The sequence below is a fragment of the Mytilus galloprovincialis genome, chromosome 8 (genome assembly GCF_965363235.1).
Source record: "Mytilus galloprovincialis chromosome 8, xbMytGall1.hap1.1, whole genome shotgun sequence".
Classification (NCBI taxonomy): Eukaryota; Metazoa; Mollusca; class Bivalvia; order Mytilida; family Mytilidae; genus Mytilus; species Mytilus galloprovincialis.
Window position 1 is genome coordinate 58,398,759 of NC_134845.1, and position 15,560 is coordinate 58,414,318.

A 15,560-nucleotide genomic window follows, 5' to 3' on the forward strand; every position below is an offset into this window, starting at 1 on the left:
ATGCGAAAACATCTTGATACTGCTTTCGATGTTATGTTCGTTGTTGAGATCAACATTTTGAGTTGTGTTTAACATAGTTTATTTTCAATGCAGATAACCTTAACCCTTTTTTCAAGTAAATAAACTTAGTTCGAAGAAACCAACATACTCTAATCTATTCGTAATTGATTTATTTAACTTAAACAAGTGCACACTAACCATGCTATCAGATAGTAGCATCAGTTGAAAACAATAATTTTTTCCTTCGCAATGGATAACGGTGCAACACTTTTATTTGGTGTTTAAATGAATGTTAGGCGATAATTGCATAAATAATCGAATTTATCGGTCGTCCCCCTGTCTATATTAATCTGCTCAGCTCTTAATAAAACTGCCTCTCACGGCTTTTTGACGTCAAATACGTTGAACCGGCCTTAATAAATTTGACCCGGACATATCAGCCACGTCATAATGTTTGAACCGACGCTGATAAGTTATCAAATCGTCTTTCGGTTGCTGGTGAAACTAAAAAAAACACTTCTAAAAGAAGCAAAAACAGCCCGATAAATCTATTATCAGCTTATTTGCATATTGATATTGTAAAATATAAGCTGCTTGACACAATATGAAGGCTTTTTTATCTCGTTCGCTGCGTTTACTCGACAAAAAGCTTAAAATGTATGTGTTATTGCTTTAAAATCTATAATAGGAGTTGCTACTTCCTAAATACAAGGTGATAGGATGTGCTGCTGGAAAAAGTCACCTTTTCATGTTTGAAAATATGTGAATGGGTCGGGAAAAATATCAAAAATATATGATAAGGCCAATAAAGAGTCGATAACACTGTTTTCGTCTATCAAATTTCGTGGTGTTTCCTGCTGTGTTTTTATCATACAATGAATTTTCTTTTTTTTTGACACTGGTATTCCAATCTTACAAAACACAACACGAAACCAAAACAATATATGAAAAGGTACATTTCTAAGATCTTTATCCTATGAAAAGGGTTGTGTAACAGAATTACAGCAACATCCCTACAATTATGTAATGAAGTTCCACCTCCACCCACTCCCAGCCCCCACCCCCACCCCGAGAACTGATATCTATTTAAAACTAATATGTTAGGTTAAAATGTGAATAATGAAGCCTTGCCAAGAAACTATGGAAAGAATATATGCTTGATTGTGTTCAGAATCTATGCACATTCTTGAAAGATGCTTTTTATTAAATAAGCTGTTTTCGGAAATGAATTATTTTATATTTTATGTGTCTGTTCCTATAATACATAGCTGACTATATTGTATAATAAAATGCAATAGTAATGTACCGCTATTATAAGTCTTATATCGATTTAACTATAACAAATCGGTATGTTTTTGTCACATTAGAGGCCGCTCGGTTGTCAATAATTGCTTACATCCACTTCATTTGAGCTTTGGTGGATAGTTATCTACTCATTGGCAATCGCCCCACATCTCATACTTTTAGATTAAAGAGATTGGAGGAATAACTGTCACTGATTGATTAAGACTAAGACAAATTAAAAAACACTAACAATATGACTCTAGTTTGGTTGTGGTTTTTTTTTTAGCTAAGGATAAGAAATATTTGTCGTCCATTGGAATATAACAACGGCTACATACACTTCTACGGACAGGTTTTCTGAAAGAAAAATTAACATATAGTTTAATTTAAATATAACAACATATGTAAAATTAGCTCATATAATTAAATTGAAATGAAATATTCAAAAATGATCAATATAATCAAATTTAAATTTTGTTCAGAAATTCAGAAAATTCCTTACCATTATCAATATGATGGTGTACACGAGTGGTCTTGCTCCAGCATGTCAAATATAATATACAAGATGTATTCACTATTTTCAGAAACTTCAAAAACAATGTTAAGGAAGTTCGCTTGTCAAGCTTTTGATTTTTTGTCACATTTTCGGAATCCTCTAGTTTTATCCATTTGAATGCCTTAAAAGAATTGCTCATTGACCCCCCAGTTTTCTTTTTATAATTTTTTTACATGTATCATTATAAGCCATCTGTATCAGTTTTAAAAAAAATCGTTGTTATTTTTTAATAGTGATTGCGAGCTTAAACTTGTCAATGATAAAGCTAAGACAAATCAAGAGAGAACATTTTCCCGCAAAAAAGTCAATGGCTTATATATCGAAAAAAAAGCACATTGATTCTTTTATTAATCCCCTATCAATATATACTAGTGTTATAAAAAGCTTGTTATTTTGAAACTGAGTAGCAAACCTCCTTAATACTAACCCTCGGAAGTTCACAAATATATCGATGATCGTCATCACAGTCATCATTTTCCCATTCCCAGTCACCGTTGTTGCCACCATTTGTGTCAAATTCTATATTGACACAGTCCTCCCCGAGACGACCTGCGCTGTCTACTGTAAAAAAAAGGTATTTATCTATACATTAGTGTTTAAGGAAGAACACCTTTGACGGTAAATAGTAGAGAATCTAGCAAAATTTGACGAGAAGTGCAATCTACTAATGTGAATTGTCATTTAAAGGAACAAATGTATAATATTTTAACCTATAAATATTAATAATTTTACAAGGGTACAATGTAGATTGCATGATTTGTAATGCTTTAAATTGGCATTTTACAAAACAATAATTACCAATGATTTGCTTGCTAATGAGCAGTGATCACATTATTAATTTGTCGAGAGTCTATGAGCCTTTTTTGTATCACTTGACTTTTATGCATGCAACAGATTCAATGTCATACGAACATATCAAATAGCTTCTGGCCAATGTCTGGCAAACTGCAAGGAGTCGATTAAAAACGTGATGATTTCAGATTTCCAATCGTCAACTTCTCATTTCTCAACAGTAAAATATCCTCTGCTTTTACATACATATTGCTGTTGTCAAATAGAACAGTTTAACCGGTTAAGCGATTGTTCGTGAAGTTGATGTTTGATGACCTTATCTTTAGTACCCTACAAATTTACGTATTTAATAATACGATAAATTGACGTTTCTCCCTTGGCATTGTCTGAGAGGATTCCTGGCGAGGTTTGACTATAAATAAAATAGTACTACCGTATCTACTATGGCTTTTGTGATAACTTCAGATGGAAAAGACAATAATGAAAATGTCTGGAACCGATGAATCTTTCATTTTCTCTTGGTGTTACAAAAATATGGAGTGTTTTAATTTGAACAGATTAAGTGTGTTACTCGTACCACCAAGCATACAATAATAACGTTCGCCTTAATATGCAAATTACTCTTTTTAGTTGTCACTTTGTTTAAGTAGACAAAGCGTTGCACGATGGCGATCGCACATTCAGATGAAGGTCTACGCTGTATAATATCAAAAATATAGTTAAGTAATTCGTAAAAAAATCGAATTTCTGACTTGAAATTACTGTTTAAAAAAAACCTTGTATACTAATTATGTTTAATTAAGATCTTGTCCAGAGGTGATAGATAAGTTGTCTTAGTTCTAATTAACTTTAGATTTTTGGATTGACAATAGCAATCAATATTTTGGACAATTTGTCTAACAAATTAATAACCACGACGAAATAGAACTAAATTATTCAATGATTTCAATACAAAGTCATGTTTATATCAAATCTATTAAAATTGAAAAAAATTCCGGTAAACCGGTTACCGTTTTCGGTTTCGATCCTTCCGACGGTTAACTGGTTAACCGTTGACAACTCTGATAGATTATATATATATATATCACATAATTGATATGTAATGCTCGAGCATGTTCACATTATACGGTCAACATTTGCAATGTTGTGCTGCTTTTATAAAAACTGCTCGAACAGAAGTTTAAGGAAAAATCTCAGAAATCAACCCTTCATACGTTAGATAGTCATCATCATCTCTGTTAATCAACTCACTTACAGCGACATGTTCCCGTCTAAGCTCTGAAGATCACAGAATAGTCTTCTTAAATGTTATTTAACTGATTGTTTCCTATTCCAGGGTGTACCATTTGACTAATATTGCTCCTTTTGTTGTTTGAATGTTTGATTGCGCTGATTTGATTTATCTTCTGAATCGTATGTGTATTAGTTTTCAAATCAAATACTGATCACCCGTTAATGTTATCAACTGATTTCCCCTAGCCATACGTTTATTTGTAAGTTTCAAATCAGTAAACTTGTTTGTGGTGGTATTTTGTAATCCATTATATCGTTTAGCTATCTCAGGGAATCTGATGGAAGTCTTACAGTCTTTGTTTCTCTCAAGTTAAAAACTACTGACCTGCTTATATTGGCTCAGGACCATTTAGTAAAATTAAGAATAAAAATGGAGCATACGTTAAAGAGACAAATACCCGACAAAAGAGCAGATAACAGCAGAAATACTGTATACTTTGAAGACTTACTGTTGAAATCGTTGTGTCCATTTTTTTGTGTAAATTGTTCATTGTTACTTTGACATATATAATTAGTTTTGTTCCAATTTCTTGATTGCACATCCAATAACACCAGAATATTAGCCGTATAAACAAAGCATTTTAACAACACATTTCTTTACTCGATCATCCTAGATAGTAAAACTTACAGACTCCAAATGGAAGATTTAACAAAGAAAGAGCAGCATTGTCAACGGCAAATACAAAATTCTCGTCATGAGTAGGACTATTTGCGCCAGTCCATATAAATACATCATTTCCTTCAGAAGAATAGAATTGTAATTAGTATCATAGTTAGATTTATTATTCAAGTCAGTTAAACAATACAGAGTTATTAAGAAGGCGACTTAAGTCGATACTACATAATAGTTCACCATCATACATGTGTAAATCGATACGATTGGTAGTTATAGTCTGTAATGTGACATAGTTTGTTTTTTTACTGATTTGTCTTCTTAATCGATATATTTTGTTTGACATTGGTAAACCACTCCTGCTTTAATTTTATGCATGGCAACAATAGTTACATGAAATTTTTGGAATCAAAAGATTGTTGAATGGTTTGCCTTAAACTTTTGGACTTTCACTAAATAATTCAAAATTTGGTGACTATAATGAACGCATCTATCCCATCAAACTAGAGATAAAGGATACTACAGATACAGTTAAGTCGGCCTCATATCTTGACTTACATCTAGAAATTGACAATGAGGGTTGGTTGAAAACAAAACTTTACTACAAAAGAGATGATTTCAGCTTTCCAATTGTGAACTTTCCATTTCTAAGTAGCAACATTCCAGCAGCACCTGCATACGGGGTATATATCTCCCAATTGATACGATATTCCCGTGCTTGCATTTCCTATAACGATTTTCTTGATAGAGGTTTTCTACTCACAAGGAAGCTATTAAACCAATAGTTTCAAATGGTAAAGTTGAAATCATCCCTTCGTAAAGTTTACGGACGCCATCACGAGTTGGTTGACCGTTATGGAATAACCGTTTCACAAATGATATCGGATATGTTCCTTACGTCGTAACTACAATCCCTTCCCTTTCATGAATGTGACCTACCGAATTAGACTATTTACCGGATTTGTTATCACATAAGCAACACGACGGGTGCCACATGTGGAGCAGGATCTGCTCACCCTTCCGGAGCACCTGAGATCACCCCTAGTTTTTGTTGGGGTTCGTGTTGTTTATTCTTTAGTTTTCTATGTTGTGTCATGTGAACTATTGTTTGTCTGTTTGTCTTTTTTCATTTTTAGCCATGGCGTTGTCAGTTTATTTTAGATTTATGAGTTTGACTGTCCCTTTATTATCTTTCGTCCCTCTTTTTTGGACATGTACATTTTACCATCATTCAATACACTGAATATAGTAGACCTTTTGCATACAGTATGAGAAAATACGACCGAAACACAAAACTTAACTATAACTACAGAACCATGAAAATGAGGTCAAGGTCAGATGATATCTGCCAGTTGGACATGTACACCTTACAATCCTTCCATAAACCAAATATACTAGACATTTGCCTATAGTATCTGGAATATGGACTTTACCACCAAAACATGACCCTGTTCACTGATCCATGAGATGAGGTCGAGGTTAAGTGAAAACTGTCTGCCGGCCCTTGCAATGTACGCATTTACCAACTATAGTTATCCCATGTCTCATAATAAGAGAGAAATTAACATTACAAAAGATCTGAACTTATTTTTCAAGTAGTCAATAAACCACGAAAATTAGGTCAAGGACAATGGTCATGTTACAGAAGGAAACTTCGTAACACCAGTCATATATATACAAAGTATGAAGCATTCATGTGTTCTACCTTCTAAAAAATAAAGCGTTTAATAAGTAGGCTAACCCAGTCGCCGACGAATTAACTATCCCTATGTCGAGCTTTCTGCGACAAAAGTCGAAGGCACGACAAAAACTAGCTCAATGTTAGTTTCAATATTTGCAGTCAGCCCTTTTTTTTAGTCAAGATCCTTGAAACATCATGAAAAAATTACACATATCTTAACGTGTTGCAATTACTATTTGAAGATCCCACATTTTTCATGTTATTCCGGATTTGGGAACTTAGTCATTTTACAGCAAAATTTACAGCAAAATTTACAAAAGTCAGTACTTAATATTGGCTATCAACTATTCCTAGTATTTAACTAAGTTTCTTGACACTTTGAAGATAGTTTGCAACTTGTCGCCCTTGTATGGTGATAAAACTACATGTATAAAACAAAAAGATAAGAAGAATTGCATCTTGGATAAATAATTAAAGCTTGAGAAACGCAATCTTCATCTTAAGTCATGACACTTTTTTACTCTTTACCAAAATCAAAAAATGAGTAACCGAAATAGAAGTTCATGATCTATCAATCTTTTACGTTAAAGCATGTCAGTCAAATAGATGACACAAATATAGGTGTCTCGATACTTGTATTTAATTGGCATATGCTTAAAACTGATACAGAATTTTTTTTCCTTTTTTATAGAATATGTTACTGGGAGTGCTTCCTCAATAAATACATGGCATAGTCGATATTGTTTTTCATACATAAATACAAAAAAAAATCAATTACTTTACTCATAACTTACCGATAGTAAACTTATTTTTGACAGCATCAGCTTCTGCTCGTGTATTTGGCCTCCATAGGTACGCTCCTGGTGTCAAGGTACACACCTTCTAAAATTTGAAAACAAGACACATATGCAGTTTCATACATAAAACAAGAAATGATACATTGATGTTATGCCTTAAAATTAGAAAAGCATGATCAATAATTAATGCCGTACATTTTCGAGTATCGGCATTGCGAGTATTGCTAATCGAATCTTTCAGTTTATATTGTTGTTTTTTTTTAAATCATTTTTAATTTGCAAGTTTTAACGTATTTTATTGTTAAAAAAGGACAAATGGATTAGACACAAGTCTTCCATTTCATTAATGACGTCTTTTCCTATTTGTGTTCATACTGATGTAAACCTCCTATGTCTTGTAATTTACATTGCAAGAACCTACTTGTGAGAAGCATGCAACATCTAAAGGAATGGCAGAAAAGGTTGTATTTGTTTGTATTTTAAGGGTATGACACGTGATGATATGTTCGGCTCTGAAAATACCTACATCAATTATCTTCATTAAAATATGTGTACGGTTAGGTGTTTGATATTTTTTTTTTCAATTAATGAAGGCGAAAAGTATCTTAGGTAAAGTCATTTATTTAATTTGTTCTATCGATAAACATTGTTGTCATCATTTAGATAGCAATGCATGAATAATAGTTAATGTTGAGTTCTTACAAATATAATTTTTTTTTTAAATGGAGGCAAGTATGCATGGATTAGTTTTTTTTTTATATTTTCTCATTGGAATCAAATAAGTCTAGAATCATGCTTCATACTTTCAAAATTTTAGCTTTCATAAAACGGAAGTTTGTATTCAAGATAAATGTTTTCAAAAACTAAATTCGAGAATAGAATTACTAGGCATATTAAATTTGATCTGAAGTTGTAATATTTTTTTAATCTGATAAAAAATACTCACCAGGGCATCAGACCAAACTTCCTTAGTATTTCCGCCGTATAAGTAACAATTTTGACCAGCTGTTTGGTCATCTAACAACGAATAATCTGCAGGGCAATTTGTTGGAATACATGGTGCTATTCATATTACAAAATATGAGTTATGTTTTGAACGAAAAGCAACAACATAAAGTTAAATTGATATTTAAATCATCTTAACAAAGTAAATATACGAAATTCATAGGATTCAAATTAAAACTTAATTATGTTAATAAGTTATCCCTTTTATGAAAACAAAAGTTCATTTGACGACAAATAATCGATATAAATGTTTGAACTATACGGCGCAGTTCTTAGAAATAGTTAGTGCAAACAGGATCTTAATCATAAATGCTGTTTTGCTTTTTTTTTATTTGATGTATTTCGGCTGCAACTCTGATCGTCAACGTTCCCTATCAGGCAACTGTGTTGAAATGTATATAACAAGAGTGCACACGCTGAAATGTCTCGCCTTCTATACTAATCATTGATATTATGTTGATAGTCCTAAGTATAAAGCTAAGCTTTATTACAACTGTCACATAAACTTAACATTAACCAAGATAACTAAACAAAGACCAATGAACCTTGAAAATGAGGTCAAGGTCAGATGAACCATGCCAGGCAGACATGTACAGCTAACAATGCTTCTATACAACATATATAGTTGACCTATTACTTATAGTTTAAGAAAAATAGACCAAAACACAAAAACTTAACACTGTGCAATGAACCGTGAAAATGAGGTCACGGTCAAATAAAACCTGCGCGACTGACATAAAGATCATAAAATATTTCCATACATCAAATATAGATGACCTATGGCATATAGTATTAGATAAAAAGACCAAAACTCAAAAACTTAACTTTGACCACTGAACCATGAAAATGAGGTCAAGGTCACATGACATCTGCCCGCTAGATAGGTACACCTTACAATCATTCCATACAACAAATATAGTAGACCTATTGCATAAAGTATGAGAAAAAGAGACCAAAACACAAAAATTTAACTATAACCACTGAACCATGAAAATGAGGTCAAGGTCAGATGACACCTGCCAGTTGGACATGTACACCTTACAGTCCTTCCATACACCGAATATACTAGCCCTATTGCTTGTAGTATCTGAGATATGGACTTGACCACCAAAACTTAACCTTGTTCACTGATCCATGAAATGAGGTCGAGGTCAAGTGAAAACTGTCTGACAGACGCGAGGACCTTTCAAGGTACGCACATCACAAATATAGTTATCCTATTACTTATAATAAGAGAGAATTCAACATTACAAAAAATCTGAACTTTTTTTTCAAGTGGTCACTGAACCATGAAAATGAGGTCAAGGACATTGGACATGTGACTGACGGAAACTTCGTAACATGAGGCATCTATATACAAAGTATGAAGCATCCAGGTCTTCCACCTTCTAAAATATAAAGCTTTTAAGAAGTTAGCTAACACCGCCGCCGTAGCCGCCGTAGCCGCCGCCGCCGCCGCCGGATCACTATCCCTATGTCGAGCTTTCTGCAACAAAAGTTGCAGGCTCGACAAAAACTAGAATTTTTGTTTAAACATTTATACATTGAACCCCATATGAACAAGATATTCGCACAACACTTCATCATAAGCAGACAACACAGTGACGCATGTGTTTTGGTCGCCCTTTGTATATGCGTACGAACCGATTTACGTTTACTTATGTAACTTTTTTTTATATCAAATCTGTTTGACTGGGGAAAGGCCTCTTTTATAGCTTTAATATGAGACAATACATCCAAAGAAGTTGTCAAAGACGAATGCAGAGAAAAAGAAGTTTTTTACCCCCAAAAGTGTAGAAAACAAAAAAGCGATGATGATTGGGGAGGAACGGCGAATGTGGCACGAAAAGAGGTATACTTGCATGCTTTTGATAAACAATATTTTAGAAATGTATCTGTTTTGGATATTTTTAATCTCTTAGAATCAATGTAATAGAGCTTTGAATTTTAAATTTATAGGTTAATCATACTGTACATTTTTTAGATTCATTTATTTGCGTGTTGCGTGTGTACCAATTTTCTTGAATTAAAAAAAAAAACTTGCATTTTTGTGGATATTTGATTTCGTGTTTTGCCAATGTCTGCATACAACCTTAAAGAAAATGTGTAATTCGTTAATCATTTAAATCCACGAAAATTTGAATTCACGGTAACTAATGGAATTAAAGAAATCATGGAGGAGTTAGTGAATGGCCGCGGTAATTACAAGCTGTAATAATTCTTGGTTTGTCGTTGATTTCGACTGAGAATGTAATTTGTTATCTCTGCAAACTATACGGAGGTTCATTGAACAGAAATACCTACTTGTTTGTGCAGGTGCTGGTGTAGGTGCTGGTGCAGTTGTTTGTGCAGCTGCTTCTATTGCTAGAAATGATTGAACATAAGGTCTTGGCGCAATAGGTCTTGGTTCAACACTTGCTCTACTAGTAACAGAACTTGGCATAGTCAACATTCCAACTGCCATCATGAGTAGCGCTATCGATACAAAAGAAATTGGAAGAAATCCAAAAGCTGATCCTGTGTCTACTCCACTTTCCTCCACTAAGTTAAATGTGGTTTCTGAAAATGTGAAATAAAGGATGTATTAACATAACGCCATTCATAATCTCCATATTTCTCAGAATCTTTTATAAGTACCATTTCAGGAGGACATGAAAACAAATGCAATCAACCCCGGTTTTTCAGTGGGATAAATGTTGATCATTTGTTTTTGCCTTTGGCGTTTTAATTTTGTTTTCCTAAATTGAAAAAAATGACAATTAAGCTTCTATTTATAAAATCTATTATTTGTAAGTCTTACAGAGAGAAAAGCTGATGGTTTAATGATTGTGGTGGGGAGAGCGTTGTCCAGTAAGCTGAAAAAAGCGCCCTTTAGAACAAAAAAAAAAAAACAATTTCGAGTACTTGATCATTGTAACGTTGTGCAATTTGTCTTTTCGTTTTTCTGTTACTTTGTTTGATAGTGTCTAATGCCGAACTTCAAAACCAAAACCTATCCAACCAATATTTACAGCCTGGTCTTATGTTGTGTTGTTACACATATGTACAAATACAAGAGGGCTGATCACTTTAAGCATAATGCATTACATATGTGCATGTCCAAAATTACGTTACATATCTAAACACACTGAAAAAGAGAAAGACAAAAGAAACTAGATTGTTAGCCGAGCTCATAATTTAAAAAGGAACTGAAAACGCAATGGCAATGATAGCAAAATATACCAAAAGACAAACAGCAGTTTACAGAAGAAAAAAACAGACACCTAAAGACTGAGCAACACGAACCCCACCATAATCCTGAGTTTGACTTTGAGTGTCATGACACCATGGGAGATAGATCTGAGGATGGGACGGATATTTGAAGCTCGACATAGATAGATTTACATATTTGAGTTCCAAGACATAACGCAGCATAGATCTGAGGACTTGGCGAATATTTGATGCATGATGTAGATTTATATATAAAAAATAGATTTTTTTATTCGTATGGAACATTAAAACATTGTTTCATTAGAAGGAACAGCAAGGAAATTTTCAAACATGCATTATTAGATATGTTTTCAAGTCCATTAAAAGCAACATTTTTTTCTGATGTAATTTATGTATTTTACGTCTTTATACATAAATTCGTACACATTTAGTATATAAACTAGTCGCATCTGAATACTGAATATGTTGACTTGAGTTATCATTGAAATGTTTATAATCATAAAATAACCGTTTAAAATATTTGAGTTTTTGAAGTTCTAAGGCATATCTACCTCATGAATAAATTACCTTTGTTGGCAAAACTTTTAGGAATATTTGGTCCTCAATGCTTTTAAAAGTCGTACTTTATTTGGCCTTTTTAACTTTTTTTATCCGAGCGTCACTGATGAGTCTTTTATAGACGAAACGCGCGTCTGTCGCAGATATAAAATTTCTTTCCTGGTATCTATGATGAGTTAATTTACATTGGTATACGAGATGTATTCCTAAATGTGAATCGATTATGAATAATTTTACCTAAAGTTCCACTGTCACCAATAAAAATAAAATCTGACCGCTGGTCAAATGGGTTCTGTCCTGGTATGATATTTGCTTTACATTTTCTTTGAACATGGCATACCACAATTATAATCAAATATAGCTGTAATTAAAATTTACATTATATAGATATTGTTCATCATCAATAATTATCAAATATAGATAAGTGATTTAGAATAATATTTCAAGCTTGTCTACTATCAATGCAGCACCTTATGTCCCACGAAATCCACAAAAAGTCAATGTTATGGGCGCTTTCAGTAACGGGGCATACAAATGTTCGCATAAATAGAATATTCAAAATACACATTATGTTTTAAAAGTTATGGTCCTTCATCCATGCATCGCCTGCATATGGAGTACATATCTTCCCCGTTTATTCAATATTACAGGGTTTACATTTCCAATCATGATTGTGTTGATAGAGGCTTACTGCTAAGCTTACACTACACTATTAAAACAAGAGTTTCAAGTGTTGAGATTGAAATCATCCCTTTTAAAGTTCTACTAACACAATCACAAGCTTGTTGACTCTCTTGGAATACATGACTCTGTTTTACAGATAATGACAAAATGAGTTTTCCACCTCTGTGTTAAAATTCGTCACGTAAAAATATTTGTTATAAAAGCATTACAATTAAGAGGATGCGTAAATGATTCTATTGTTTCCATGAATTTTTTCTAACTTAATAAACATATGTATATATAAATTCAAATATGAACAAGTCTAAATTGAAAACAACGTTCAAATCTATGGTTGCGTTGGACAAAAACCGCACTTTTTTTTATACGTGTGCATGTAACAATTGTCATTGAAGAGGTGTCTAAATACAGCACAAACAAAATTTTCCAAAAATCCAAAAGAGTGAAAAACATATTTTAACAAAACGCATTTGACTAGCAGGTCGAACAACTGATGTTCTTTAACCCCGCTGACTGCCATTGGCAATTGCCAAATAAATATATCACAAGGTGTAACAAAATAGATCTCTATATTAATTTTATACCAAGTGAAAACAATAAACTTGCGGCAAAGATGGTAAATCAAAACATGAGGTGCTATTTTTTTTACGCCATATCCGGATTTCGACAATTAATGTCTCTTCAGTAATGTTAGGGATCAAAAAGTATTTAGGATACAATTTAGAATAGACTCTTGAATTTTAAAGAGTCAAAATAGGATGAACGGATTGTACGATTTGGAGGGAAAATATAATACAACCCCAAACGAAATAAATATAAACAAGTCTAAATTGAAAACTCCGTTTAAACACCAAATCCGGATTTCGACAATTAATGTCTCTTCAGTGATGTTAGGGATCGAAAAGTATTTGGAAGGCCATTTAATTTACCTCAATTTAGGATAAACTCTTGAATTTCAAAAGAGTCAAAATAGGATGAACGGATAAAATAAACAGGAGGGAAAATATAATACAAGCCCAAACGAAATAAATACACACAAGTCGAAATTGGAAACAACGATCACATTTATGATGGCGTTGGATAAAAACCGCAATTTTTATACGTGTGCATGTAACAAGTTTCGTTGTAGAGGGGTCTTATTACAGCACAAACATGGATCTCTATATTAATCGTATACCAAGTAGAAAACAATAAACTTTTTAGAGTCAAAGATGGTAAACCACAACATAAAATCAAATACATGTATATATATACATACTTCATATTTGATCAAATATGAAAGGAGATGGGGTAATAAGGCCCTTATCTGGTCCAAATGATACAGCAAATTAAAGTAAGTCATAATATACATAATTAAATTTGTCATATCTAGACTAAGGTATTAGGTATTTAGAAAATAAAAACAAATTTCACGTACCATGGTAACAAACCACGAGAAAATTAGTATAATCTGAAAAATGTCAATTTATAAAAAAAGTTTCTCATAAATTATTTGTTGTTCCTTGGCTGCGCACGATGTTTCCACAATGAAAACAACAATGTAAAACTGCATTAATTCTGTATTTTTCATTGTTTTCATGAAAACGGCACATAATATGACGTGACTGTGATATCATCAGATAACAAATTTGAAGTTTTTCTTTGAAATTTCCCGACTCTTTACAGTTTCGAACACTATGTGTACATTTTAAATAGTTGTCAAATATCTTATTTTCTTCGGCCAAAACCAGGCCTTAATACCCCTACTCTATTAAATATACAAAGTTTGTATGTGTTGAAATTTTATTTCATGAGCTTAACATATCTTACCCCGGCTAACGGATTTTGAAAATGTTTGAAATAACAAACTAACAAACAAATAATTTATTAGAGTCTCACCTCTTTAAAAAATTTAATATTAAACACTATATAATATTAACAGATCAATTTATAAAAAAAAGCCGCTCTAAAACGAGTTAGGAGAGACCGTAAAACACACATTAAAATACATTTATATTACATCTATAACATATATCAATATATCTTAGCATAAAACACCATACTATTAAAAACAATTATAAAAAAAAAATCAAAAAAATAATAATAAATAAACAACATTATATACACTTATTACGAGTATGAAATACACTTTACCTTAAAAAGTACTTCATGGCAGATTTTGGCTGTAAGATAACAAACTCTGTTATCATGAAACTATTAAATTAATGTTATAAATTAATAAACTAACCTTGTTATATTTCATCATCATTCTCTCAGGTCTGCGTTTTGGATAAAACATAGGAACAACTTCAATGTTAATGATCACACATAAGCTAGAACACGTCTTAAGGAGTTCAATTTGTTTGATAATGAACCAATTGAATTACTTTACTGGTCATAATTAAGACGTCCTACTGTGATCGATGAATCTTATTTTGTTTGTCAATATGCATTTAATTCAAAGCTAACGTCTTCAGTTGTGATGTCTGATGTCGGGACAACGACTGTCACGGCTACTGGCTATACATGTACCTTTATGTATGTTATGTAATAGTACTAGTATATAGTACATTAATGTACAAGATATAATTTCTGTAATTTACACTGTACTCTATGAAGGTTTAAAAAATAAAACCAAATGTACTTGTAATACTAGTTTATCATAATTCTGCGATTAGGACAAACTTGAAAATGTCTTAAGAACAGCGTTAAATTGAATCTTCTCGTTTTATTTAAGAGTTTAAGAAATCTGAAACATTGAACCAACCATTTGTTTTACCAATTAATTTATACAATGGTAAAGAGGGAATTTTCCAACATATTTTATGTTCCGAATTGTAAAATAACACTGACTGATGGTAGACATTATAATACAGAAAAAATGGACTTTTACCAAATCGGCTCATGTGACAAATAAATAAAATTTGTCAACCCCCTTTTTCTATTTTAAACAGAAGGGTTTGTAATTCAGTTCCTAAATTAAAACTTCCAAGAGGTTGAGGTTGTCTCATATAAAGCGGAAATTTCAAATGTCGAATTTCAATCTCCAAAATGGGTTGGGTAGGATCATTGAATGCCAAAAATACATGGTACCCCGCCGCAATTGGATAA

The 15,560-nt window shown here is 32.5% G+C and overlaps 1 protein-coding gene across 3 annotated transcripts; it reads right to left on the reverse strand.

Moving 5' to 3' along the window:
• Positions 1-1,542: 1,542 nt before the first annotated feature.
• On the reverse strand, positions 1,543-14,934 carry LOC143042281 (lectin BRA-3-like). Of its 3 annotated transcripts, XM_076214544.1 has the most exons (8): positions 14,698-14,933; positions 12,027-12,150; positions 10,326-10,580; positions 7,963-8,078; positions 7,014-7,101; positions 4,554-4,664; positions 2,268-2,401; positions 1,543-1,641 (listed from the first exon to the last, which is right to left on the reverse strand). In XM_076214544.1, the coding sequence occupies exons 1-8, from the start codon at positions 14,746-14,748 to the stop codon at positions 1,627-1,629; spliced, it is 894 nt and encodes a 297-aa protein (XP_076070659.1). In that variant the 5' UTR covers positions 14,749-14,933; the 3' UTR covers positions 1,543-1,626. The 3 variants fall into 3 exon arrangements, with proteins under 3 accessions (XP_076070659.1, XP_076070660.1, XP_076070661.1); XM_076214545.1 differs by lacking the exon at positions 4,554-4,664 and having other exon boundaries at positions 14,698-14,934; XM_076214546.1 differs by lacking the exon at positions 12,027-12,150 and having other exon boundaries at positions 14,698-14,932.
• Positions 14,935-15,560: the final 626 nt, after the last annotated feature.

Excerpts from the sequence above, each read along its gene's own strand:
- LOC143042281 (XM_076214544.1), bottom strand. The coding sequence starts at position 14,748 with ATGTTTTATCCAAAACGCAGACCTGAGAGAATGATGATGAAATATAAC. Across the intron at positions 4,665-7,013 it reads CAAAAATAAGTTTACTATCG|GAAATGATGTATTTATATGG; the intron begins GTAAGTTATGAG and ends ATTCTTCTGAAG. Across the intron at positions 2,402-4,553 it reads AAATCTTCCATTTGGAGTCT|TAGACAGCGCAGGTCGTCTC; the intron begins GTAAGTTTTACT and ends TTTTTTTTACAG.